This window comes from Callorhinus ursinus, unplaced genomic scaffold (assembly GCF_003265705.2).
Source record: "Callorhinus ursinus isolate GAN/ISIS: 27379988/994484 unplaced genomic scaffold, GSC_fseal_2.0 scaffold9, whole genome shotgun sequence".
In the NCBI taxonomy this organism is placed as follows: Eukaryota; Metazoa; Chordata; class Mammalia; order Carnivora; family Otariidae; genus Callorhinus; species Callorhinus ursinus.
The window spans coordinates 2180316-2208070 of record NW_027397071.1 but is presented as its reverse complement, the minus strand read 5'-3'; the positions used below and the strand labels follow the sequence as shown (position 1 = coordinate 2208070).

Below are 27755 nucleotides of genomic sequence, written 5' to 3'. Positions count from 1 at the left end.
CAGTAAATCCAGTAAAGTACTGTAAATGTGTTTTCTGCTATGATTTTCTTAATATTTTCTTTAGATTACTTTGTTGTGAGACTATTACATACAAAATAGGTGTTAATGAACTGTTCATGTTACTGGTAAGGCTTCTGGTCAATAATAGGCTATTGTTGTGGGGGAATCAGAGGTGTATGTGGATTTTTGACTATACTGGGTGTGAGGGAGCTGGCGCCACTAGCCCCCTCATCGTACAGGATCAACTGTGTAAAAGAAAGGAAATAACACAGTGAGGTGGGATTGTATAGGAAGGACTTTATATTTTGGGGGGTTTTTTGTTTTTTTTTTGTTTTTTTCCAGTTTGGTCATGAAGGAGGATTATATTCAGTTTATATTAGTGAAGAAGCAGGGAAGAGAGAGGCATTTGGGGTGGGAGGAGTAGAGCTCATTGGCAGAGAGACTCAGAGCCAATGAATGAGAAGTTTCGAAAATGGTGCTAAAGAGCCTGATTTTGATTCTATAGAGAACCTTGAGCTAGTGGAAGTTTAAAAAGAGATTATCTGATAGTTTATTGGATGTAATGAAGGCACAGGAATGGACAAAGAGACCGGATGAGAAGCTATGAAAATAGTTCAGGCAGTAGAACTTAAATTCAGGTTCGTGGGCAGACATGGATTGGAAGGAGTCAAGGCCTCACAGAGGAGGTGTTTCCAGGATGTGGAGACCAGCTGGACATGGAAGATGGGAGCAGAAGAGATGTGAGAGATTTCTGTGTCAGAGAGTGGGGGAATGTGGGTGCTGTGATGATGAGCCACAGGTCAGCGTCTGTGTTCCGTGACACTCTGAATTCGTAGTTATTTCTGTGCTTACAGGTGAAACATTGTATTTTCTACCTAATAATGGAAAGTTAGGATTCTTAAAAAAAGGTGAGGTAGAGTGGTAGCATTAGACATTGTTGCTACGTATATTTTTTTGAAGGCAACACATGAGTCCTTGACCTACCATTTACTGATTTTTTTTCTAATAAGATTTTTCTCCTGTTTCTTTTTTTAGTGGGAAAGATACCATGGTGAAATGGTGGGACCTTGATACCCAGCATTGCTTTAAAACGATGGTTGGCCACCGAACTGAGGTACATGTAGGGTCACGGGCCCAGGGAGAGAATGGCAAGGCAAAAAGATGGTTTTCTTCCCTGGGCCTCTCGTGGCCCTTAGCTTTTGCTGCTCACAGTAATCATCGTGTGCTGTCTTGAGAGACAGAGACTGGAGTGGTGGAGGGAGCGAGCACCAGCTGTCGGAGCAGATACGGCTACCCTGGCATTTAGTAGAAATTGGCCTTGGAGAAGTTTCTAATCCACGAACATAAGTTTCATTGTTTTTAAATAATGTGTCCACCTTTTTGATGATAGGGAGGTCTAATGACACTGTATGTACAGTGCTTGGCCCCGTGACCTGTAAGCAGCAAATCGTCATTATAATAGTTACCTGAACGTAGACGATCAGGGAGTATTTTACATCTTTGCATCTCCTCCCTGCTTTGTTCATACCAGGCTCTCAAAAACATTAATTAATGACAAGGAAAAGCAAATTATTCTTGGACTGTTGATTCACAACAATACTGTTCCTTTCATTGTTCTTAGATATTTGAGGCTGAAAATTATACAATAGACATCAATGGGGTACCTTTTATTTGCAGGGCATGGCTGAAAGCAAAGAAGTACCGGACTTAAAATCATCATTTGAGTGGGTTCTAGTTAGGAATTGTGCTGAACAGCCATTATCTAAATTTGAGGGTAGGAAATTACAGAGAAACTTCTAGTTTACTGCATAATCAACAGTTCTACCACAGACCATGTTTTCTTTCCAAAAGTGAGATTTCTCTCTCTTTTTTCTTTTTTTTAAGATTTTATTTATTTATTTGATAAAGAGCGCACAAGCAGGGGGAGCAGCAGGCAGAGAGAGAGGAGAAGCAGGCTCCCCGCTGAGCAGGGAGCCCAACGTGGGGCTCCATCCCAGGACCCTGGGATCATGACCTGAGCCGAAGGCAGACGTTGAACCGACTGAGCCACCCAGGCACTCCGAGATTTCTCTTACTGTATTTTGAAAGGGTTACCTTAATATGAGGCTGTGCAAATGTCAAACAGATTTCACTGCAGACAGTGTACTTAGATTTTTGGAATGTCGCATCATATATCCTGGAGTCTCTTAAAAATCATACTATTTGAATCTTTTTATACTCTGTAGGTGTGGGGGTTGGTGCTGGTGTCAGAAGACAAGCGACTCATCACTGGGGCTTCCGACAGTGAGCTGAGGGCTTGGGATATAGCCTATCTACAGGAGGTAATTGTTTTATTTTGCCTTTTTTTTTTTTTGATCACGGGCAATGCCGTGTTTTAGCAGTGTCACAGGCCCATTGAATTTTGAATTAGCTGTAATTATTGAGTACTTCCATAATACTAGAAGGAATTTTAAAACTTTTAATCAGAATTTTTTTCTTCATTGTTAGCTCAGTTGCCCTCATTTATTTGAGCTTGAGGAAGGACAGTTTTAGGCTTACACCTTCTGGTGATGCTAATGTTTTAGTTTGTGGGGTTCTTAGCCCAGAGTTCCTGGACCTTTGGGTGTCCATGGATGGACTTCAGGTTATCTGTGACCCTTTCCCCTCAGACAAAATTCTGTGTAAAATTTGTGTGTGTGTATAAACATATGTTCTGAGATTTGTAACTGTCTCAGATCCCCAAAGATTTTGTGTGGAAGAAAGTTTATGGACTGCAGGTTTAGCTGGAGTTAGGTGTGTAGCGTTGTGTTCAGTAGCTGTTCGGGTGGGTTCTACTATAGTAGGCTAGTCTTTATCCTTTCTTCACGTCTGGATTGCCTTTGTAGTTCTGTGTGCCAGACTGGCATCTTTCCTCTAGAATATGGTAGCTCTTTCACATAAGAAAGTTTTAAAGTTAATGAAGAATCAGTCATCATTTTTTCACCTCAATTTAAATTACTAGGTTACTAAGCCATAGTCCGTATTTTTCGGAAAGTTACCAGAGATAGTATAGTGAATACTGTTTTGTTTGTATTTGCCGTAGTCTTTTTTATCATACTCTGGTTAAGTGTCCTACCGCTGAAGAGGTTTTACCAAAGAGAGCACTTATTCATGGCCATAAGAACAGGTTTCTAAGTCATTAGGGTTAAGAGACACTTCCGGGGACACATTATTTCAGCTTCTGTTTTCCCATTTTTATTAAACAGGTGGAAGACTTAGAAGAACCAGAGCCCAAGAAAAGCAAAGGGTCTTCCCCTGGAATACAGGACACACATGAGCCTGAGGATGGCAACCCAGAGACAGATGAAACTCCAGAGGATGTAATTGTTTTTCTTATCTTCATTTGTGTTGTGTCATGGGGAAAGCGAGAATTGGAGAGTTTTTAATTTAAAAACTCACAGTTATTGTCATTTTTGGGAATATCTTTGTCCCCTGCATCTCTTTAGAATCGTACCTTTTCAGAGGTGTGACAGAACTTGCATTTTACTTTGGTCTTCTCCCTTGCTTCTTCCATAGCGCATCCTTACGTGCAGAAAAGCTGGTTCCATCATGCGGGAGGGAAGGGACAGAGTTGTGAACCTTGCGGTCGACAGGACAGGCAGGATTCTAGCTTGCCACGTGAGTACCATTTGTTGGAGAAAGCAGGGACGGGGCTGTTCCTTTCAGAGACTCGTGCTTGTTTTATATGCAGTGTAGAGATTAATTTTCCCCCAGTCTTGTTAACAATTCATTATGTGCTGCTGTGTAGACCTATAATCCCTAGCTTCTATTAGCATAACACAGTAATAGTTACTATTATTGTTCTTATTAATTAGCAAGCATTAAGTGCATGCTTTTCTGAGCAGTTTAAAAGCATTAGCCAGCTTCTTATTTAGTCTTTGGAGCAATGCTGTGAGTAGGAGGTGGTATTCCCACTTTACACATTAGACAGCAGTCCCGGAGGGAGGAAGCTGTCCGAAGTAATACGACCAGTAAGGGAAGAAAAAGGAACATTATTGTTTAGGTCTTACCGAGAAAAAGCTATTTTACAAATTGCCTTTCCTGGACTCACATCAAGTTTCACCTTTTAGGGAACCGATTCTGTGCTAGAAGTGTTCTGCATCCTTTCCAAAGGAGAAATTCAGAAGAAAATGGATAAGAAGATGAAGAAAGCTAGAAAGAAAGCAAAGTGTGTTGCTTTTATTTTTTTTTAATATTTACTATTAATAAAGTATCTTGGGTAAGCCACGTAGTACTGATAGAAAAACTATGGCTTCTTTAAGGAAGCGATTACTCTGTTAGCAATTGCTGTTAAAAGGTAGAGAAGTTGTTTGGACTGCCGGGAGTCCATGTTTTATATTTCTGCTCTTTAGTACAGCTTCGTAACTAGCATGTTCCTGAGTCGTGAACTCAGAGCCACATAGAACTAGAAAGGCCATACAGATCTTTAAAAAATAGCTTCTGAATGATTTAGTTCTTAGGCCAGCAGTTACCTTCACTGACAGCAACTCATACACAAGGAAGCTGGGTTGCATAATGCTGACCTTGGGGCCTGTGAGGAGAAGGACTATAGAACTGGCATTTGGGGTCAACACCACCTTGGAATAGGTTTTTATAATAACCAAAGAAATCGGTTCCTCGATTTCTTTGTTGAAATTTATCAAGGCTCAAAGAAAAAGTCACCTTGGCAAACCTTCTGAGACCTCTGGTTTATTGACATAGTTGGACTTGTAAGTGCAGCTTAATGGATCTTCTAAAAAGTCCTGAAGTTAGAAAAGTTAACCAGGTACATTTCATTGGAATAGTTTGAATTACAAAGACTTACTTGCCCCAGGAAATTTTATGGGCTGTTGCCTTCAGAATCCACTTATTGAGCGTACTGATTAAATGGAATAAAATTTTATGACACTGTGGTTCACAAAGCATTTGTCCATAACACTGGATTATATAATTCTCATGGTACTCCTTTGTTAAGTGACTTTCCCAGGATTACACAGGTTGTTGGTCTTGGAGTCATAATGTGACTCGCATAATAGCAAAGCTTCTTCTAGAAAAGTCATTGTTCTCCCCCCCGCCAGATTAAATTCTTCCAAAGGGGAGGACGAAGACCTTGAAGTCAATGTCGAAATGACTCTGCAAGATGAAATCCAACGGGTGACTAATATCAAAACTTCTGCCAAAATCAAGTGAGTAAAAGTGTAGTATCTGAATTACCCGAGAGCAATATTGTAGAAATAGTAAGCTACAAAGTTGTATTGGTTTTTTCATGCTCATTGTAAGCAGTCTAGAGGAATTACATATTTGGAAACAGTGATCATGGGATACGTGCCCTCACCATAGACCCGCTTATTCATCATCTCATATTTGTTTTATTATAATAACTTTCTATTTGTTTAATCTTCTTTCCTGCTGCCAATTAAAAAGAAAAACGTGTACCCCATGCTCCAAAAGGATTTAAGGTCATGTATAAAAATTACTTACATAAAAGCAAGATACATGTCAGATCCAGTATCTCAGCCCAGGTTTTCTTGAGTTAAAAACCCATACTCAGCTACCGTCCCAAGACACAGAGCACTTTTTGTAAAATTCTTTATACTTGCTCAAACATCACATAGATGGAGGACGCTGTGAAGCCTTTCTACTAGAAACAGTTAACCTTGTGAGTGAAGATGGTGGCTAGAACATTTATGAATTATTTTCTCACACAGATCCTTTGACTTGATTCATTCACCTCAAGGAGAGTTGAAGGCAGTCTTCCTGCTGCAGAACAACTTGGTGGAGTCATATTCGCTGCACCCATCCACGTCTGCTCCTCAGCCTGTCAGGACGAGCAGAATCACCATCGGGGGTCATCGCAGTGATGTGCGGACCCTGTCTTTCAGCTCCGACAACATTGCTGTCCTTTCAGCCGCGGCAGATTCCGTGAAAATATGGAACAGGTTTGTGAAATGGTGCTCTCCATACTTTTATCCAGTCATGTTTTCTTTCCTGCAAATGAGGTTCTAGTGCTCTTGATGGTTAGTTGTTAGTCTCTTAAGGCCCTACGTACCGTTCCATCAAGAATGTATCTTGACTGTGGGCCTGTGGAGTTTAGAGTTGGAAAGGTTGCTTTTTAAAATTTGGTGCAAAAAATAAACGGAAGCTTATTCCATGGCTGAGGTTTGTCACCGTCCTTGGGTAGAGAAAACACACAAACAGGCTGCCTACTCCTTGAATTCTAGTAGGCTCTTAGTGCTGTCCAGTATTTTTATTTTAATTTTCCATTCCTTTCCTAGATGACTATTCCACACCTCTTCTCTCCTCAAGCCCCAAAAACCTCTAGCACCTTCAAGCTGGTGACCTTGCTTCCTAATTCACTGAAAAATGGAATCATCTAGAAAACGTTCATGTGCTCCCGGCACACCTGCCAACTCAGCATGTATATACGTGTATACCCATGTAGTCCATTTTTCCTCCTGTCCCTGTGTTGGTGCTCCTAATCAACGTTGACCACAACCTGTACCTGTGGCTCTTTCTCTGCTCCCCTGCTAACAGTTGTCCTCCCCCTGTGTCTTTAACATTTCTGCTCTGTTGGATCATTCCCGTCAGCATGCAGGTATGCTCTAATACCTCCCATCTGAAAAGAAGTAATAGCCCTGTCTCCTCCTCAGTCTCTCTGGTTACATCCCATCCTCTGATTTCTTTTCTCTGTTCTGTCTTCATCCGTCTCCCATCAGGCCTTTCCCCACCTTTTCACCATAGCAGCTCCTGTCACCTCATCAGGGATCTTCATGTTTCTGAATCCAGTGACCCGTAAGCTTCATGTGACGGCCTCCCCTGGAATGGGTTCCTTTCTCCCCTTGGAAGCACTTTGACTCTCATTATGTCCTCTTCCTCTGCTGGCCGTTCCCTGTGTCTGTGCTGGGTCCTTCTTCCCCTCTGACCCCGAGTGTTGGAGTACTTCAGGGCAGAGTCTTTGGACCTTTTCTACACTCACGTTCTGCAGCTTTCTCTATGCTGACGATGCATACATTTCTTTCTCTAGCCTTAGCCGCTCCCTGCACACCAGACCCTTACGTCCAAGTCTTTTGTTTGTATCACCACCTGGCTGTCTCATTGGGCATCTCCATTTTTCATATGGCCCAAACCAAGCTTGTGGTCTTCTTTCTCCCACCATCTCCCACCTGTAGCTCTTCCCCGTCTTCGAAAGTAATTACTTCCTTCCAGTTGTACTCCCCTAGATGCTGTGGTCGTTCTCTCATATCCTAGGTCCAGGTCACTAGCAGATCCCGTCAGCTGCAGCTTCAGAACTTAGCCAGCATCCAGCACGTGTCCTCCCCTGTGCTGCCATCCCCAGCTCCCGTCCGCCATCGCTTCTCACCGTTCTTGTTGTCGAGATAGCTTCCTGGTGGGTCTCCCCGCTGCGTGCCCCCTTGTAGTCTGTTCTCCACACAGCCGCCAGCGTCATCTTCATAATGGAAGTGTCACTCCCAGTAGATCCACCTCACCCTGCCTGGAAGCCAAAGTGCTCACACACCTCACCTCTGACCCCCTTCCCCTTCTGCTGCGCTAGAGCCCACTGGCCTTTTCTCATCCCTTAAACACAGCAAGAGCATGTCCCTGCTGTGGTGATTACACGCCTGTTCTTTGTGCCTGGAACCTTCTACCACCCTGACCCTCTTCCTCCGCTTCCCCTAGTGTTGTTTGTCCACAGCACCTGCTGTCACCTGATAGACCAGTAATGTGTTTGCCTTGCTCCTAAAGAATGTCAGGGTCATTTCTGTTTAACTCACTGTTAAACCTCTAGCACCTAGAATCACATCTGGCATTCAGTAAGTGTTGAATGAAGTGGGCATTTGATATATATCTGTTGAAGGGATGAATGTTTATCGTCCAATAAAATGAACTTGTAGAGATATTTAATAATAGGCTAATTCGACTTGTAATCCTGTGGGCTCGATTACTTCTTTGAGCCCAGCAGATGCTTTTTTTTTTTTTTTTTTTTTGCCCTGCTTTTATATAATCTCTGTTCCTTAGGATTAGGCGGCCCCTACCAAAAGAAAAAAAAAAAAGTGCCATTTAAATTTTTCTCTCTTGACTATAATTGGGTCTGAGCCGAGCTCTATGTGGTGAGATGTGTACTGAACGAACATGCTGACCTCTAAGACAGGGGAGCAGGTTCTCTTAACATGCGGTTCTTTATTCGTTCTTTCTCACAGGGCCACATTACAGTGTATCCGTACGATGACCTGTGAATACGCGCTGTGCTCGTTCTTCGTACCTGGTGATAGGCAGGTGGTCATAGGAACAAAGGTAAACTGAGGCTTTTTCTTGGATTTTGGAGGTTTTTCTACTCAATATTCTTAAAGTTGTTTGAGAACTCTGGTTCCTATTTCTGCATATTGGAAATGAATGAGAGCTGGGTAATGTGAGAAGGTGGGTAGTTTGTTGCCCTTTCTTGAGGGGTTTTCTTTTAAGTTGTATTTTCTTTATTTGTGTTTTTAAAAAAAGCAAACCTTATGTCAGATTGTGAGGAAGGAAATTACAATCATGACCTTGAGATAACTGTCCATTCCTGTTTTTGTGGTCGGCCTTTTGTGCATCTCTTCACAAACACATATGTAGTTGTGTTTTGACAAGACTAATGGTGAAATATACGAAGTGCCTATTGTCCGGCTTGGGCAGCTAGAAGCATTCAGTAAAGACAGACTGACTAGTCCTCATTCCCATTTGCCAGTCAGAGTGGGAGATAAATGTGCGGGAATAAGCAGACTTGAATTTGGATCCAGATTCTCCCCATTTTAGAATGGATAAATTGCTGCAAGTCCTGAAACTTCTTTTAGTATATTTCCTTATCTATATAGTAGGGTGACAACAAGTGCTTTTTGACAGTGGCTTTTGCACTACATAGGCCTAGGCTTGAATTCTAGATTTTCCACTCACTGAGTGTGAGAACTTTGGGCAAGTTACTTGCCCCCTGTACGCCTTCGTTTTCTCATGTAAAATGAGGTAAACAACCTACCTCACCCTATGGAAAGCACTTAGCACAAAAACTGGCTCGCAGCAAATAACAAGTAAGTAAGAGCCGGGAGCAGAAGTACTGGTAGTTAGGAGTAGCAGTGAGAATAAAATGGAATAAGGTCTTTGGAATACTTTGAAAAGTGCTTTGCAAGGATTTGTCATTGTCGCCCCTCTAAACTCGTGCTGTATGTGCACAGTTGTTTTATTAGAAAACCTGTGTATCACAGTGGGTATTTTTTTGCCCAGCTAAAAGTGTAAAATAAGCCAGAGAGATTTTAGGGTCACTGTCAGGGAATGAACATTAAATTCTAATTACAAGTTTCTCTCGTTTTTCATTCATTCTTTCAACAAATGTCCCCTCTATTGTTTTTGTTAGGAGAGCGTTTTGTGACTATCTTTGAAGTCTACCTGTATGGTTAAAGTGCCATCCGCAGACCCCAGCCCAGTCTCTGTGCGAGGCAGTTAATGTACATGATCTCATTTAACGCCCACAAACCACTTTGAGAAGCTGGTGCTGTAAATCCCATTTTACAGATGAGAAAACAGGCTCTTGGAGGTGAATTCAGCAACAGTCACAGAGTCTGAAAGAGGCAGCCCTGGAACTCAGGTCTTCCTTACACTCTTGCCACCCCATGTGCAGAAGCCCATCATAGAGCAGGCTTTGCCGCTGTGTGTATGTGATCATGTTATTTCTATTTTTATTTATTTTATTTTTTAAATTTATTTTATTTTATTTTAGTTTTTTAGTTTTTAAATTTTCTATTCTTTTTTATTTTTCATTAGCCAAGTTCTAAGCAGGAAGCGTGGCTCATTGTCTTCTAAGCTTTTGCGGGTTTTTTGTGTTTTTGTTTTAAGTCCATTGCCCTCCCTAGCATCATAGGTAGATACCTATTTCTCATTGTCAGTGTATTCTAGAGGAGGAAACCAAAACTAGATGGGGAAGAGTTAGTTAAGCCAGTTACCATTTAAACTTGATTAAGCTTGAAAGGTTTTTAGGTGTTGTTGCTGTTGTGTCTCTCCTGATTTGCCTCTGGTCAAGCTATTTCCCTTGTGAAGTTGGAGAACCAGTGAATGTGACAAGAGGCCAGGACTGCCAGGTTGCCCCGTTCCGTCATCGTGCCGCCGAGCAACCCTGCCAGAGTTAACCCAGCACATCAGTGGTGTTTATTCAGATAGGAGGCACAGAGCGGGGACTGTGGGATCCATGTGCTAAACCGTGAGCCACATGGTCGCTGCTCGGCTGTGAGATCTTTCCTGAACTGCGTAGGCATGAGTCTTGGAGGTTGTGGGTGTGCTAGTTGGAGCTGTGCTCATTTTGTGTCCTCCTCAGACAGGAAAGCTGCAGCTTTATGACTTGGCCTCAGGAAATCTGCTGGAGACAATAGACGCACATGATGGAGCTTTATGGTCCTTGTCTCTCTCTCCAGATCAGGTAACGAAACCAGATGTTATGATCTGGACTTGAGTACTTCCCAGTTTCTTACATCAGGTTTTACTGCTGCCCAACAAAGATTTCTTCGGTGTTTCTTTAAAGAAAGTCTGCTTCTTGTCTAATCTTTAGATTTCCTATATGATGGCATATCATGTGCCTGATAATACGAATAGCTGTCATTATCAAATGAATTCTCATTCAGCTGCTCTTGATCATCAGCCGCATGACATCTGATTGCTTACCCTTGTGAGTTTTCACCAGTGGTTTGTGCTACTTCCTAAGAGGGAATATTTCCTTGGGCAACAAAATGCAGAGGATAGAGTAGACTTTTCTATTCCCCTTTTAGTCTATACGTCTATGACTATATAAGTCTAGTGTTGATAGCAAATATACCAGCCCTTTCAAGTCAGTAACGGGGTGCTTCCCTTCAGAGGGGTCACCTTGGAGAACTGTATACTTAACTCTAGTCCTGGTGCTGTTGCTCAGAACATTTTGAGGTATTTTTTTGGACAATAATAAGAGACTGTGGCCCGTTCATTTGAATCTTCTCAATAGTGGCAAATCTTCATCCATTGAAAGTAGATACCATTTTTGGCAAAAATTGAATATGAAATTCAGGGTGGGTTATGCCATTTGGGGTCAGATCAAAACAGCTTTAAAATTTAAATAGTAGTAACATCTTGCATTTGTAGAGGATTCTCTTTCTGCAAAGTATTTTTACATCCATCATGTCATTTATTATTTGCTTAATGGTTTTATAAGCTAAACTATAGTCTTTGTCATTACAGCAACACTAAAGGTCATCGGTGCGTTCTTTTCTATGTTACTAATCTCAAATGGCAGAATAAACACTTGGGGTCTAGTTTTCTGACCCATGTTCTATATACTTTAATACTACAATGTGATGGGACTAATTTCTTGATACTGGAAAACAGTTTCAAACATATTTTAAGTAGGGACATTGCAGGAATAAATTTATACCCTACTGAGGTAAATACTTTGAATAAACTTATTTTGATGATCCAGTCTGTGTATATTTGTCAAACCATTTTATTACTTAATAGCAAATTATTTGACTGGTGCTTTCTCAGGTGGAGCAAGAAACCCTACAATGTTCAGAGACTTCCTGATGCTGAATGAAAGTATAACTAGAACTTGACACTAGTTACCATCTGTCTACATTAGCCCTTGCTAGAAATTTTTGAATAAGGTCTGTGGCAGCAGCCCCAAAAGAGCAGTGGAAGGGGTTAGGAAGGAACCACATTTTTCTTAATTCTTCTCCCATGCTGTTAAGTAAAAATGGTCTTTTATACAATTTTGATATATAACTTCTTACCAAAGTTTCTGTAATAAAATGTTTCTTAATTGCAATGTCATTGGCTTTTCAGCGTGGCTTTGTGACAGGTGGTGCAGATAAATCTGTCAAGTTCTGGGATTTTGAGTTGGTAAAAGATGAAAATAGTACCCAGAAGAGGTGAGTAGACATTTTTTAATTTGTGTCTTTTTTTTGGAGGGAGAATGGGGAACCACTGAATGGGCTTTTGACGTGTGTATTTCTGTTACGCTCCAGAGAGTTTTTGGAATTTTTGTCTGCCTGTGTAGAGCCCTCATTTATTTATTTATTTATTTCATGCTTTCCGTCATGCTAGACTTTCTGTGAAGCAAACCCGAACCTTGCAACTAGATGAAGACGTCCTGTGTGTCAGTTATTCTCCCAACCAAAAACTGTTGGCTGTGTCTTTGCTGGACTGTACTGTGAAAATTTTCTATGTTGACACTTTAAAGGTACAGTGATTATGCCTGGGAATAGTTTCTGTCTTTCTCACTGACCGTGGGTTGAGCCTGGAAAGTGACCTTGACTGTGCCCAGCAGTGGTATGTTTCTAAAGATGTATGTGTGAATCAAAACACTGTAGGTATACTAGGAAAGCTAGGATTTTTACAGAACCCTTTGGTTCATAAATTTTGCTTAAAGCAAGTTGTATTTCATAAACTCAGAAAATCTGTAGATAGCACATCCTGTTGCCGCCAGTAATTGCAGAGAATTGCTGCATCTCCTGGGCAGGGATTCCACACTTGGCTGGACATCAGGATCATTTGGGTTGCTTTTAAAAATTACAGATTACTGGGCCCTAGGCCCAGAGTCGGGGGGACTGCAGCAGGCTTGGGAACATTGTTGGGAAGCGAGTGCCCAGAGTCTTCGCAGCTAAGAGATGCAGAGGACGTCCCTGTGGCCTAGTCTGACTGAGGTAGTAGGCTTCTGGGGCACTGGCTCCTCCACGGTGCAGTGTCGGGGCAAGTGCATGAGGGCTCCGTGTGCTGGACACGGGTACAAGTTGCCTTCAGTGGTTTGTCTTCCTTGAAAATATAAATAGGAAGCAATCCAGAACAGTGTTGAGGATAGTATCCTAAAGTTCTACTTTAGATCCACATGTAACAAACAATGCCTGTATCTTATAGGCAGACGTGAATTATTTACATTCTTTTTTTTTTTTTTTAATATTTAGTTTTTTCTTTCACTCTATGGACACAAACTGCCTGTTATATGCATGGACATTTCTTATGTAAGTAAAACTTAAAGTGTCTTAGTAACAAGCACTTTCTTTGTTCTTGGCTTGCTGTCTTCATTTTAGAGTATTTTTTCATCCTGTTGTATATCTTTCTCCCCAAAAAGCCATAAGATAATGTATATTGTAATTGTACCTCATGTATGTGTGTGTGTGTGTGTGTGTGTGTGTGTGTGTATTTTTTTCTATATATAAATTACTTCAGTGCTGTCAGAATATGTTCAAAATATCTGAGTTAATCCTTACAGCTAACACCCTGTTGTGGATTCCCCAGATGGTATTTTGTTATCTAAAATACTATGATTGGTAGAGCACCCTAAAATACCAAAGACTTTAAAGAAGGCATCCCCCTTTGTTCTGAAAGATAATGCCGCTGAAGAAGATGGAACTTGGCTTCACATTTGGACATTTACAGTATTTTGCATTATATCTATACTGTTAGTTCCTTGACCAAAATGATATTTTTGCAATGTCTAGTTATGGATAAGAGTGGGAATCTGTGTGAAAGGACTGCATACTCTGGCCATCTGTGATCAGTACATTAACAGTAAGTGGGCGGCACAAGATATTTCCGGTGGTCTTGTTATGCTGACAACTATTTGGATGAGGTATTGACATAGGAAAGATAAAAGAGAGAACATGGGATAAAACATTCTAGTAGGTTCTTTTCCAGACTTTTCTTTCCTCCTCCTTCCCTCTTCCCCCAAATCCTATGACAGAGATGAGCGATTTTTCTTCCTGTTCAAGGAAGTAAATAGGTAACAGACATCAAGGCACAGTACCGCCCTGTAGCAGTACGAAAACTTTGGAGCCACAGAGTTCGTGCTTTCACTCAACAAGCTTTTTAAGGAAATCTTAGGTTAAAGCAAATAAATAGGTGCTCTTGATAGAGATGAAATTTGTATTGATTTTAATGTTTCTGAAAGAAATGGGTTAGTCTTGCTTTATCTAAATGTAGAGTTTCTGATAATCAGGTAAAGTAATGGTTTCCTTCTCTTCCTCGTAGGATGGAGCACTAATAGCAACAGGCTCTGCTGACAGGAACGTGAAAATCTGGGGTATGGACTTTGGGGACTGCCACAAGTCTCTCTTTGCACACGATGACAGGTAGGTGCAGTCTTTTCAAAGATGTCCCTTTGAGTCCTGTACATATCATTTCCCTTGAGTGTCTGTGTCTATTCAGACAGTCATAAATATAAAATTCTAAAATATAAATAACCAGGCATGCTAGAACTAGCTCTTCAAAACTGTGCATGAGGCTCTTCACTAGTGTGGAATTGGATGACATTTGATCACTTTTCTCACTTTTCAGTGTGATGTACCTACGGTTTGTGCCCAAGTCCCACCTCTTCTTCACCGCTGGGAAGGACCATAAGATTAAGCAGTGGGATGCGGACAAATTTGAACACATACAGACTCTGGAGGTGACCTCTTGCCTGCTTTGCTTGCTCAGTATTCAGAACTACTTTTAAGATCAAGTGTTGATCTTCCACTCAGAGCAGGTTTCGGCCAAGGAATAAGGTGTTCCTTCTCAGGGTTTCTCTTTTTGTGTCTTCTTTCTCCAGGGGCACCACCAGGAAATCTGGTGCTTGGCCGTAAGCCCCAGTGGAGACTATGTTGTGTCATCGTCGCATGACAAATCCCTGAGACTTTGGGAGAGAACAAGGGAGCCTCTTATTCTTGAGGAAGAAAGGGAGATGGTAAGGACTCAGGCTTGGTTACAGAATGTGCTGGTGGGTGGGTGTCTAATTCTGTCTAGTGCGGCCACCCCTCATCCAATGCACGTCCAGGCACCTCCAGAAGAGGTTTCCAACACCCCCATCAACCATTTCAGCAGCCACACAGAGACAGATGCCGTTAGGGGATAGCATTTTGAAAGACAGCTTTTCACTGTCTCCTTTTACTTCATGTAGAGACCGTGGTTCTTCCAGACTAATTTGTATCTGTCTCTTGGCAGCAAAGGGAAGCAGAATATGAGGAGAGTGTGGCCAAAGAAGACCAACCTGTAGTAAGTAAATTCTGGGGGACCCTGAGGTTGAGCCCTGTAATTTTCTTATTGGAATTTACTTTAATTTCAAGAATTTCTAATAGAATTAGAATTGGGGCCAGATGCCAGAGTTATCACCAGCTGATGTGGAAAGCAATCTGTGTAGTCCTGTTTGATTCAATTCTGTGTCCTGATTTTGTGGGACAAATGACTGACCAGATTTGGTATTGGATGTTTGTCATTCTGGCTTTTTCTTTTTTAAGGAGGCTTCAGAGAATCATAGAACAAAAATAAGAATCAAAAAATTTTAGAAATTTTAGAAATCTTTATACTTTTAGAGGGTGGGATATTCTTTTTCTTTTTTTCCTTTTTTTTTCAGTGAGTAATCCTTTTTTTTTATTAATTTTATTTTATTATGTTATGTTAGTCACCATGCATTACATTATTAGTTTTTGATGTAATGTTCCATGATTCATTGTTTGCATATAACACCCAGTGCTCCACGTAGTACATGCCCTCTTTAATACCCATCACCAGGCTAACCCATCCCCCCACCCCCTCCCCTCTAAACCTTGTTTGTTTCTCAGAGTCCATCGTCTCTCATGGTTCGTCTCCCCCTCCGATTTCTCCCCCTTCATTTTTCCCTTCCTACTATTTTCTTTTCTTTTTTTTTTTTAGCATATAATGTATTATTTGTTTCAGAGGTACAAATCTGTGATTCATCAGTCTTACACAATTCACAGCGCTCACCATAGCACATACCCTCCCCAATGCCCATCACCCAGGCCCCTCCATCCCCCCCACCCCCCACCACTCCAGCGACCCTCAGTTTGTTTCCTGAGATTAAGAGTCTCTTATGGTTTGTCTCCCTCTCTGGTTTCATCTTGTTTCATTTTTTTCCTCCCTTCCCCTGTGATCCTCTGTCTTGTTTCTCAAATTCCTCATATCAGTGAGATCATATGATACTTGTCTTTCTCTGATTGACTTATTTCGCTTAGCATAATAGAGGGTAGGATATTCTTATGATAATGAATATAAAATACTTAATAGTGTCTGGCATTTATTAAGTACTCCATTAATAGTAGTTGATAGCACCATGATAGTATTATAACATAGTGATGCCTGCTCTTTTCTGGATATAAGATTAATTTATTGGTTCTTCAGTGCCTGTCAACAATATTGTCAAGGATCTCTTTGTTTCTGGCAGGTTCCAGGAGAGACTCAAGGTGACAATTACTTTACCGGAAAGAAAACTATTGAAACGGTCAAGGCAGTAAGTTGATATATATTCTGTGTCTATATGTATAGATGTGTACATTTTTAAGCAGGATCCCAACTTTTTAGTGAAAGTTTTTATCAACCGGGTAGCCCTTTTATGGCCAAAAGTTGATGAAATTCATAGATGGAGCTCAGAACCTCTGTTGTCCTCCCTTGTAACCAAGGACAGGAGTCATGTTGAATCGACACATGGTTTCTAGAAAGGAAGGCTTGATCTCCTTGGAAGCAGCACTCCTCGGAGGTCCTGGGAGCTGCCCTACTCCATGTGTGCACATATATATGACCTCACCTGAACCCAAGATGCTTCGTCTCCTCCCTGTAAATTAAATAGAAAAAGAAACACCAAGAGACATTACCACATGCTGTTTGGCACTCTCTTGGCACACATTTATTAAACCGATTCAAGCTAGTTGGTTCTTTTCTAGTCAGGCCTTCCAATTGTAGGGTTCCGGGATGCTGGGACACATGGTTGATGACTTCTCTCCTTTGTCACCATCCACATAGGCTGAGAGGATCATGGAGGCTGTCGAGCTATACCGAGAGGAGACTGCAAAAAGGAAGGAACACAAAGCCATTTGTAAAGCTGCAGGGAAAGAGGTGAGATAGTCCATGGAGTTACACTCTGAGAAACATGTATCCATCGAATTCCTGAGAAGAACACCATCGCTGTGGGAGTTACTGACTCAGATCAGGAAATGACATAAATGTAATAGAGTCTTTTCTAATTCAAATATTAGAAAGAAGGAGTCGAGGGGCTGTGAGGAGGGGACCTGGGTCTTAATACAGTTGCAGACTGACATGCTCACCGTGTGGGCAGAAACTGCTCCTGTAGGGTTTCGGATGCACCACAGCCGTTGCAGGTTTCTAGATGAATTCTAGAAATTCTAGAATTGCCTGAACTCATTAGCACTATGGAAATTAAAAGGCCTGATGTTTCTTGTATATTCTTTCAAAACTGTACTGTCGTCGCACTGCCTGTGACAAACACTGTCTTGTTTTATAATGACTTGATCTAATGATTTCTTCACAGGTTCCTCTTCCCATCAACCCCATCCTGATGGCTTATGGCAATATCTCTGTAAGTAGAGTGTCTACCAGTTCCCCCTTGGTTACTCAAAGGTTACTTTCAGGGACAAGAGAGGGACAGTAGGAAGTGCAGAGGCATGATTTAAGGCTGGATGCATTGGGAAAAACTTTGCCATTAACAGTCTCATCCTGTCCTCTAGGGTATTGAGCGTTTCAAAAGGACCATTTTAGTATAACTTCTAAGTCATCTGTTTTGGTTGGAATGGATTGGCATTCTCATTTTTTTTTTTTTTTTTAAGATTTTATCTATTTGTCAGCGAGAGAGCACAAGCAGGGGGAGAGGTGGAGGGAGAAGCAGGCTCCCCGCTGAGCAAGGAGCCCGATGTGGGACTTGATCCCAATGACCTGAGCCCAACGCAGACGCTTAGCAGACTGAGCCACCCAGACGTCCCGCATTCTCTTATTTTCTAGTGCTTATTTATGTTCAGTATCCAAAGCCCTCTGAAGATTCTCTTCATCTAAATGAACTTTGAAATTGAGGTTTTTGGAGGAAAAGTTGACGTAAATCAGTCAGATAAAGGAGGACAGAGAGAGAAATGTATGCTTATGTAGCAGTCTCCAGTTACTTAGTACTTTACTCACACGTGTCATTCATCATGGTCATCATGTGAGTCAGTGTAGCCTCATTTTACAGATGGGAAATTAGCCTGACTCACGGATAGAAGGGAACAGAGTTGGGAAGTGGTGGAGCTGGACTGTGTACCCACATGGGACAAACTCTAAGCCATGCATGTATATTGCCATCCTAGAATACTGTTTCTCCTCTGAATGGGATACCTGGGTTTTAGGTGGGAATTACAGATCTCCAGTAGAAACCAACCTAGAATATCACTAAGGCTGTTATTTGCTTCCTTTATAGCCTTCAGCTTATGTGTTGGAGATTTTTAAAGGAATCAAGTCGAGGTGAGTCCCAGTGTACAGTGAGTATAATTTGTCAGCTAACAGCATTTATCGAATGCTTGTCTGGGCATGAGATAAACAGCAGTTATAAATGATGGTTATTTTCCTTATAGGTTTAATTATGTCAACATTTTGGTGGAAAATAGTATATTATAATGTCTTTCTGAAGCAGAACTAGGAGGCTCCTCCTAAAGTATGAAGGGAGATGCTTTTAGAGACAAATGAAGGGTAGTCCTACTTTATATTATAGGTAATGAAATCATCAGTCACAAGTACCAACTGGGAACCTTTTTTGGTTATGTGTTTCCTTTGGCTTATTTTCTGTGTACATACACAATTGGAATTCTATGTATATAATTTTATATCCTTTTCTTTTTCACAGAATATTTCCTGAGTATTTGCTCAAGTTACAAATATTCTTCAAAAATACATGCGTTGAATTATGTCAAAACATTCCATTGTATGGATAATTACTATTGGATTTGCTTTTGTTTTTTTGCTGTTAATCAGTACTGTTTCAGTGAACACCTTTACATAGGAATCTTTGTCATAGCGTAACAATAATTATCAGTGGGCATGAATTTTTTAAAGGTCTGTGTTGCTGAATTACTTTCCAGAAAGTTTAGCTCGCTTCGGCAGCACATATACTTTCCAGAAAGTTTATAGTGGTTTTGACCAGGCTTTAAAAAATTCTTTTGCCAGGTTCGGAGGCAAAAGGTGGTATTATATTATTTTAATTTCTTTCGATTATTAATGAAACAAATTTTATATTTGTTGGCCATTTGTGGTTTTTTTTGTGAATTTTTAATTACTTTTCCTTTCTTATACCGTTCAGTAGTTTCTTACTGGTTTTTAAGAATTTTTGTATCTTTTGTCATACATTTTTTTAAAATAATGTTTCTTTGTGATTTACCCTTGGATTTTATGAATTTTACCTACTTAAAAGTTATTTTAGTAACTTTTCTTAATCTCTAAATCTGTCCCTTACAACAAGAAATAAATACACTATCTGAGGATCTAAAACTTCCCTGGAGAAATGTAAATCAAAATTTAAATTAATGGAAGTGTTGTACATTCCTAGAAAGGAAGATTCTATGTTCTAAAGATTTAGGTTTTGTTTTTTGTTTTTTGTTTTTTTTTTAAACTAGTTCATAGGTTTGTGAGCCCAGTTGAAAACCTCTTGAGATTTGGAATTGGAGTTGATGAAATGATGCTAGAACTAGTTCAAGAAAAATAAAACAAACCAGAAGAAAACAAGAGAGAGCTATCCTCCTAAATTAAAAAGCTATAAAATTAACAAAACTAAAACACTACGGGATTGTTGTTAGAATCAATCATTAAAACAGACTAGAAAGCCCTGAAACAGAGTCTCATATGTCTCAATGTATGGCAAAAAGAAGTATCATATAAAGATGGAATATTCAGCAAAAGACTCTGGAGAAATTATTTCTCAAAAAAAAAAATTGGATTCTCCTATCATGCCATGGACCAGAATGCATCAAATTGATTAAAATATTAAATATAAAAAAAAATATTGAAAAGAGGGAACCGTCCAGAATATAGATGAATAGTTAATTTAACCCTGAATGGGTAAGATCTATTCAAATATAAAAGCAGGAGGAAAAAAATAGTAAAAGATTTAAAAATTGAGCATGTTGAGAAATGTGACATTTTTAATGCTTATTCTCTTCTTCTTCAGTGAGCTGGAAGAGTCTCTGCTTGTGCTACCTTTTTCTTATGTCCCGGACATCCTTAAGCTCTTTAATGAATTCATCCAGCTGGGCTCTGATATTGAACTTCTGTGTAGGTGCCTCTTCTTTCTGCTCAGGTAACATCCTTTCCAAAGAATACTGTGTCTGCTCCGCCTAACTGCTCTGGTGCTACTTGAACTAATGGTATCAACGCTCTGGGATTAAGAAATCTGATGTTTCAGACTGAGAGAGTTACAGGATTTCATTGTTGTGGGACATAAATTGTTATCCTGTGGAATCAGTCTTGTCCTTACACAAGGAGAGTGATGGCCCACCTCTTTAAGTCACAAGATAGAGCATCGCTTGGGGACACTTGCGTAAGCATGGGTCTCCAGGTTGCAGTAGCTCTGATCCTTGTCTGTTTGCTGAGAGCCCATTACTGAATGGCCAATTGGCCTCATTTGTTGTGTCTTTTTAACTGTGTAAGCAAAATGATTTAGTTTTGTCCTCATAACAGCATCGTAAGGAATGGTGCCTTTACTTTTCCAGGTCTCTATAGAAACGAATGGAAAAGTAAGGGCATACAGGGAGGGAAGGAAGAAACGAAGAAAATATGTTTATTGGATTATTCTTAAATATGAACAATTCCTCTTAGTGTGTAATTGAGAAGAATATATTTATAAGAGTTTAAGAATATACTCTTCTTGAATCCTGTTCTCTGTCCCTCAGTCTCCAGCTGTTAGAGCAGAGAACAGAAACAGAGAGATTGAACACTCTTTAAAATGCTCTTATGAAGATAAAATACAAACTGATCAGCCAATACCAAATAGTTAAAAAAAAACCCAAACAGGTATATTTCATGAATTGGAATTTGACTCGATCATTTTCATGCTTCTTAATCCTCTGTTCCTTTTATTCCATCAAGATAGTAGCAAAAGAAGAACAGTGATATGTTTATAGTATTCTGTTGCCATATTTATAATTCTGGGCAAGTCCTGAGGCCTTCAGTTGGTACTCAACAATGTTACTAATAATTTCTTACCGCTGTGGCATCTGTACTATTGAAATCAGGGTTACTGATTCTAAGTGAGACACCATGAGGGCTTTTGGCATATCAGAGGGGTCACGGATGGGGAGGGCCGTACAAGTAGCAGTGGCACGTCACACGTGGGCTGGAGGATGCGCACCGAGGAACATGAGTTCATGGACATGATCTTGATACTCTAGGTCGGAGTCTGACTCCCTGATCAGGGACTCTTTTTTGCTGTGGCTTCGCTAGAAATATTAATAAACCTTTGTTGAGTTAGTATTTCTTAGAGAGTTCATTTCTCTGAGCTTTCCATAAAATACCATTTTCAGAGTCTGTGGCTGCATGGTAGATGGCTACGAAAAGAGCCAGCTTTGCAAATGAGTTGAGTGTGTCATAACTTTTACGATAGTAGTGTTAAAATTGACAGATAGAACTGAGTAGCAGGGAAGAAATATCTTTAGCTATTTTTTGCCAGAAGCATTTCTATACTGCCATAATGATATGGTAAAATGAATCTTTTTCTGTTGTGTTTTGTTTTGTTTTACTTTGATATTGTCTATTTGCTTTTCTAGCAGGGGTAAGCAGAGCCAGAACCACTACCTCTCTTTGTAACATGACTGTTTTGTTTTTCTTATTAGGATTCACTTCGGGCAGATCACTAGTAACCAAATGCTTGTGCCAGTGATCGAAAAGTTAAAGGAAACAACTATTTCAAAAGTCAGCCAAGTCCGGGTAGGTATCCCTGTAGAAGTACAGTAACGAGGGGGAGATCCTGGTGTGTGTGTGACTTAGAAATAGCATAGGGAGCTGTGCCTTGTCTTTGGTGGTATTGACCAGAACATATATCAGTATTTGCGATAAGATTTTCGTTGGAGCTTGTAGGAATAGAGAGAAGAAAACAAAACCAAACCAGAAAGACCTTGGACAAGGAGGGATGAGTAAGAACACCTGAAGCATTGGTTCTCCTGACTTGCTTATGCTGCTGTATTGAACTGAAGTGAAAGAAAGGTCATTTAATCTTTCTTACATTTCCCCCCCCAAACCCCCCAGGATGTTATTGGCTTCAACATGGCAGGTCTTGAATATCTCAAGAGGGAATGCGAGGCGAAAAGTGAAGTTATGTTTTTTGCTGATGCGACCAGCCAGTTGGAAGAAAAGAAGAGGAAGAGGAAAAAGAGGGAGAAGCTAATTTTAACATATACTTAGAACTCAAATGTGGTGCCCTTTTCTTTTTATTTAAAAGGACTTCTAAACTAAGCAGTGGAATTGGTGTCAACTTGGAAATAACCAAGTAACGGAGCTTGTTGTGTTACAGAAGATGTCAGGATGTGGTTCCCAGCTTTGCCTGAGGAAATGCCCAGTGTGGGACTGTGGGCTCTATTTCTTGGACTTAGGGCTTGATAGTTTAAAATCTCTCTGTGCCCCCAAAGGTTGAGCCCTTCAGGAGTTGTTCCCATTATATTCTAGCAGGGAACAATGAACTTTTTTTTACTAGTTTTTGACTAGAGCTGAAATGAACATTTCAAAAGTTTTTCTTATTTCTGTGATAACAGAAGATTTAATGATGTGTTACTCTTTGTATTATGTTTTACCTCCTGCAGAGACTATCAGATGCACAGTTGATTGCCCTCTCCCATTAAATGCAGAGTCGTGGACCTACAGAGCTGAAAAGGACCATAAAAATTCTCTAAAACACCCTCCTTTAACTTCACCTCTTAGAGGTGGTTATATCTGTATATAAAAATATCTAACTGCTAATTTTTTCTCCTTGTTTAGTTGTTTCTAATTAAAATGTAGTCAAGCTGAGATGCCTTGCTGGGCTTCTGGGTGATTAATACCATAGATATACATGCATACATATGTATATGCATGGTAAGAATTTGGGGAGGTGGGAATATTTTAGAAGAAATGGACACATTCCTTTGGGCCTGGCTTCTCTTTGTGGGAAGTTTTTAAGTTGCTACTCCAACTACGTTTCAGTTCTGTGCAGATTTCTATGTGATCTTTTTGTTGTTGTTGTTGTTTTAAGATCTATTTAAATTCCAGTTAGTTAATATACAGTGTAATATTAGAGTCACATGTCCAGCACATCAATTCAACACTTCCATACATCTGGTGCTCATCACAAGTGCCCTCCTTAATCCCCATCACCTTCATCCCCCCCACCCTCCTCCCCTCCAGTAACCATCAGTTTGTTCTCTATAGTTAAGAGTCTGTTTCTTGGTTTGTCTCTTTTTTTCCCCCCCTTGCTCTTTTGTTTTGTTTCTTAAATTTCACATATGAATAAAATCATGTGGTATTTGTCTTTCCCTGACTTCTTAGCGTAATACTCTCTAAATCCATCCATGTTGTTGCAAATGGCACGATTTCATTCTTTTTTGATGGCTTCAGTAATATTCCATTGTGTGTGTGTATATACCATATCTTTATTCATTCATCAGTCAATGGACACTCGGTCTGTTTCCAGATTTGGCATGTATCCCTTTGAATTAGTATTTTTTGTATCCTTTGGGTAAATACCCAGCAGTGCAATTGCTGGATCATAGGGTAGTTCTATTTTTAATTTTTTGAGGAAGCTCCATACTGTTTTCCAGAGTGGCTGCAGCAGTTTGCATTCCCACCAACAGTGCAAGAGGGTTCTTCTTTCTCCTCATTCCTGTCAACACTTCTTGTTTCTTGTGTTGTTATTTTAGCCATTATGACGGGTGTGAGGTAGTATCTTGTTTTGGTTTTGATTCACATTTCTCTGATGGTAAGTGATGTTGAGCATCTTTTCATGTGTCGGCCATCTGTATGTCTTTGGAAAACTATTCACGTCTTCTGCACATTTTTAAATTGGATTATTTGTTTTGGGGTGTTGAATTTGATAAGTTCTTTATATATTTTGGATGCTAACCCTTTATCTGATAAGGCATTTGCAAATATCTTCTCCCATTCTGTTGGTTGCCCTTTAGTTTTGTCAGCTTTTTCCTTCACTGTGCAGAAGCTTTTTATTTTGATGTAGTCCCAGTAGTTTATTTTTGCTTTTATTTCCCTTGTCTCAGGAGACATATCTAGAAAGAAGTTGCTGTGGCCGATGTCACAGAGGTTACTGCCTGTGGTCTCCTCCAGGATTTTGATGGTTTCCTGTCTCAGATTTAGGTCTTTAATCCATTTTGAATTGATTTTTATGTTTGGTGTAAGAAAGTGGTCCAGTTTCTTTCTTTTGCGTGTTTCTGTCTGGTTTTCCCAACTCCACTTGTTAAAGAGACCGTCTTTTGCCATTGGATGTTCTCTCCTGTCTTGTCAAAGATTAATTGACCTTATAGTTGTGGGTTCATTTCTGGGTTTTCTATTCTGTTCTGTTGCTCTATGTGTCTATTTTTGTGCCAGTACCATACCTAGGTATCTTGTTTTTGGTGCAGTTGTAAATGGGATCGATTCCTTGATTTCTCTTTCTGCTGCTTCGTTATTGGTGTATAGAAATGCAACAGGTTTCTGACATTGATTTTGTATCCTGCAACTCTACTGAATTTGTTTATCAGTTCTAGCAGTTTTTTATTGGAGTCTTTCAGGTTTTCTGATAGAGTATCTAATGTCATCTGCAAATAGTGAAAGTTTTACTTCTTCCTTGCTAATTTGGATGACTTATTTCTTTTTGTTTTCTGATTGCTGTGGCTAGAACTTCAGTACTATGTTGAATAAAAGTGGTGAGAGTAGACATCCCTGTCGTGTTCCTGACCATAGAGGAAAAGCTCTCAGTTTTTCCCATTGAGGATGATATTAACTGTGGGTTTTTCATATATGGTCTTTATTATGTTGAAATATGTTCCGTCTAAACTTACTTTGTTGAGGGTTTTTATCATGAATTGATGTTGTACTTTGTCAAATGCTTTTTCTGCATCTATTGAAAGGCTCATATGGTTCTTATCCTTTCTTTTATTAATGTGATGTATCACGTTGATTGATTTGTGAATATGTTGAACCACCCTTGCAGCCCAGGAATAAATCCTACTTGATCGTGGTGAATGATTCTTTTAATGTACTGTTGGATTCAGTTTGCTAGTAGTTTTTTTTTTTTTTTTGAGAATTTTTGTATCCATGTTCATCAGGGATATTGGCCTATATTCTCTTTTTTAGTGGAGTCTTTATCTGGTTTTGGTATCAGAGTAATGCTGGCCTCATGGAATGGATTTGGAAGTTTTCCTTCCTCTTCCATTTTTTGGAACAGCTTGAGAAGAATAGGTATTAATTCTTTAAATGCTTGGTAGAATTCCCCTGTGAAGCCCTCTGGCCCTGGACTTTTATCAGTCTGTTCAAGTTTTCTATTTTTGTTTCAGTTTTGGTAGTTTATGTTTCTAGAAATTTATCCATTTCTTCCAGGTTGTCCAGTTTGTTGGCATATAATTTTTCATAATATTCTCTTATAATTGTTATTTCTCTTCTCTCATTTGTGATTTTGAGTCCTTTCTCTTTTTTTCTTGATGTGTCTGGATAGAGGTTTATTAATTTTATTGATTTTTTTTTTTTAGAGAACCAGCTCCTACTTTTATCAATCTATTTTTTTTAGTTTCTTTTTTGTTATTGTTAAGATTTTATTTATTTATTTGACAGAGACACAGTGAGAGAGGGGAACATAAGCAGGGGGAGTGGGAGAGGGAGAAGCAGGCTTCCCGCGGAGCAGGGAGCTCAGTGCAGGGCTCGATCCCAGGACCCTGGGATCATGACCTGAGCCGAAGACAGACGCTTAATGACTGAGCCCCCCAGGCACCCCTGTTTTTTTTTTTTTTTTTTTTTTCAGTTTATAGATCACTTATTTCTGCTCTAATTTTTATTACTTCCTTTATGCTGGTTAGGCTTCATTTGTTGTTCTTTTTCCAGCTCCTTTAGGTGTAAGGTTAGGTTGTTTATTTGAAATTTTTCTTGCTTTTTGAGGTAGGCCTATATTGCTATGTGCTTCACCACTTTTGCTGCATCCCAAAGGTTTTGGACTGTTATAGTTTCGTTTTCATTTGTTTCCATGTATTTTTGATTTCCTGGTTAACCCATTTATTGTTTAGTAGCATGTTGTGTAACCTCCATGTATTTGTGGTCTTTCCAGATTTTTTCTTGTGCTTGACTTCTAGTTTCATAGTATTGTGGTCAGAAAAGGTCAGGTATGATCTCAATCTTTTTGTTTTTGTTGAAGCCTATTTTGTGACCTAATATGTGTTATTATCCATATAGTTCTTTTATGTTTGTTATTGTTTTATGTATTGGGCTTCTCCCAATTTGGGGGCATAAATATTTACAATTGTTATATTTTCCTTTTTTTTTTCATTTTTAAATCATTTTACTGTTTATACCATAATCATATTAAAATTGGCAGAACTCCCATGACAGACAGGACAGAGACCTGTCAGGCAAGGCAAATGGTGAAGGTTTCATAAAGCTGGAGAGAAGTACCAGGGTTCCACAAGATGGCCACAGTGATCTCAGACAACAGTGTCACGGTGTCAGTGTTGGAGCAGGTGGGAACACAGGCAGCCACAGCCATAGCTGGCCTGAGGCCACTGCTGTTTCCTAAGGGGGATTTCCTAATACACTTGGAAAGCAGATCACTTGAACAGAAGTGCATGGAGCAGGGTACTGCTTCTGCTGAATAAATTCTACAGGTTCCTGGGCAGGGTCTACAAATCTCTTGTGATAAATGGTTGCTGAATTAGGATTTTGCAAAGGTAGTCCCATAACCAACATCCAGGGAACTTTTACCACCAGTGAAATTCTTAGGCCAAAAAATAAATAGCCACACATACCAAACCTACACACCGTGAATTGAAATGGTGCCATGTTAGGGCTTATGAAAGAAACCAGAGCAGGAAAGATCATTCAAACAGAAGATCCTCATCCTTCTCTTCAGCCAAAAGATTAGCAGGCTCCATCACCTCACCAGCTGCCCTCCGTTGCTCCAAGTCCTTCTCTGATTTTTCCTTGAGAATCTTTTTCTTCTCCTGTATTTTCTTTAATCTGTAGAACTCTTCTCTCTCTCATCCAGCTCTGTGATGATATAAGCAAGGGTACATTCAATACGGGGAATGATGACGTGTTCATTGGCATTGACAACGCCTGTTGCTTATCTTAATGGCTTCATCCAAAGTAACAAAGAAAGTCTGAAGTGAAGCTAGTTCCACCAGTAACTCCACTGCTTTGGCATAGTTCCTCTTTAATTTCGCCAACTGCTCCCCACCTCTGGCTAAACCAGTCAGTTCATAACTGTCAGTTCCTTCATGGTAATGTTCAAACACTGGCAAAGTAACACCTGCTACATTATCTTTCTTAGCTCGGATCTTCACTTGGGCTTTATTTACATTTTGGATAACTGTGGTGCTGAAATCCCCTATGAACTTGTCCTCAGCAAGTGAAAAGTTAGCCTCTCTCATCACTTCACCCATCAACATTTTAGTTTCTATTATCTTCTTTAGGATCTATCGAAATTGAAGAGTTAAGCCATCAGATTTTTTCTTCAGGAGGTTTCGACTTGTCTGTGCTCCTTTTAGTCGAGCCTTCATGATGGTCTGTGCCATGCATGAGGGAAAGATTTCAATTTGGTCTTTGCCCGACATTCTGACGATGATAGTTTGGCTCAGATCCCTGGCTGGGCAGTTGAGGCTGCAACAGCCCCAGCCACAGGGTTGTCCTCTCTTCTTATTGGATTGTCCGCTTTGTCTGTTTTTATAGCCTTTGTGTTTTTATAGTCTTTGTAAGTCTAGTTTGTTCAATAGATGCATTGGTACTCTGGCTTTCTTTTGACATCCATTTGCGTGATAAAT

The 27755-nt window shown here is 40.0% G+C and overlaps 2 protein-coding genes and 1 pseudogene across 4 annotated transcripts in view; 1 reads left to right on the top strand and 2 right to left on the bottom strand.

The window, feature by feature from the left end:
* WDR3 (WD repeat domain 3) overlaps positions 1 to 22773 on the top strand; it is a 30441-nt gene extending 7668 nt beyond the window's left edge. For all 3 annotated transcript variants that reach the window (XM_025872540.2, XM_073896066.1, XM_025872541.2), the window contains exons 5-27: positions 1036 to 1114; positions 2226 to 2321; positions 3225 to 3338; positions 3535 to 3636; positions 4089 to 4186; positions 5076 to 5183; positions 5706 to 5936; positions 8196 to 8289; positions 10328 to 10429; positions 11818 to 11903; positions 12079 to 12214; positions 12936 to 12992; positions 14002 to 14102; positions 14308 to 14419; positions 14561 to 14695; positions 14953 to 15003; positions 16190 to 16255; positions 16765 to 16857; positions 17291 to 17338; positions 18206 to 18249; positions 19946 to 20074; positions 21606 to 21699; positions 22018 to 22773. In XM_025872540.2, the coding sequence (XP_025728325.1) occupies positions 1036 to 1114; positions 2226 to 2321; positions 3225 to 3338; positions 3535 to 3636; positions 4089 to 4186; positions 5076 to 5183; positions 5706 to 5936; positions 8196 to 8289; positions 10328 to 10429; positions 11818 to 11903; positions 12079 to 12214; positions 12936 to 12992; positions 14002 to 14102; positions 14308 to 14419; positions 14561 to 14695; positions 14953 to 15003; positions 16190 to 16255; positions 16765 to 16857; positions 17291 to 17338; positions 18206 to 18249; positions 19946 to 20074; positions 21606 to 21699; positions 22018 to 22173 (2332 nt within the window). In that variant the 3' untranslated portion in view covers positions 22174 to 22773. The remainder of the gene's footprint in view (positions 1 to 1035; positions 1115 to 2225; positions 2322 to 3224; positions 3339 to 3534; positions 3637 to 4088; positions 4187 to 5075; positions 5184 to 5705; positions 5937 to 8195; positions 8290 to 10327; positions 10430 to 11817; positions 11904 to 12078; positions 12215 to 12935; positions 12993 to 14001; positions 14103 to 14307; positions 14420 to 14560; positions 14696 to 14952; positions 15004 to 16189; positions 16256 to 16764; positions 16858 to 17290; positions 17339 to 18205; positions 18250 to 19945; positions 20075 to 21605; positions 21700 to 22017) is intronic.
* SPAG17 (sperm associated antigen 17) overlaps positions 16628 to 27755 on the bottom strand; it is a 237994-nt gene continuing 226866 nt past the window's right edge. Inside the window, exon 49 of the mRNA XM_025872536.2 lies at positions 16628 to 16807. The gene's annotated coding sequence lies outside the window, so the exon portion shown is untranslated. The remainder of the gene's footprint in view (positions 16808 to 27755) is intronic.
* Positions 26646 to 27620, bottom strand: LOC112824573 (V-type proton ATPase subunit D pseudogene; annotated as a pseudogene).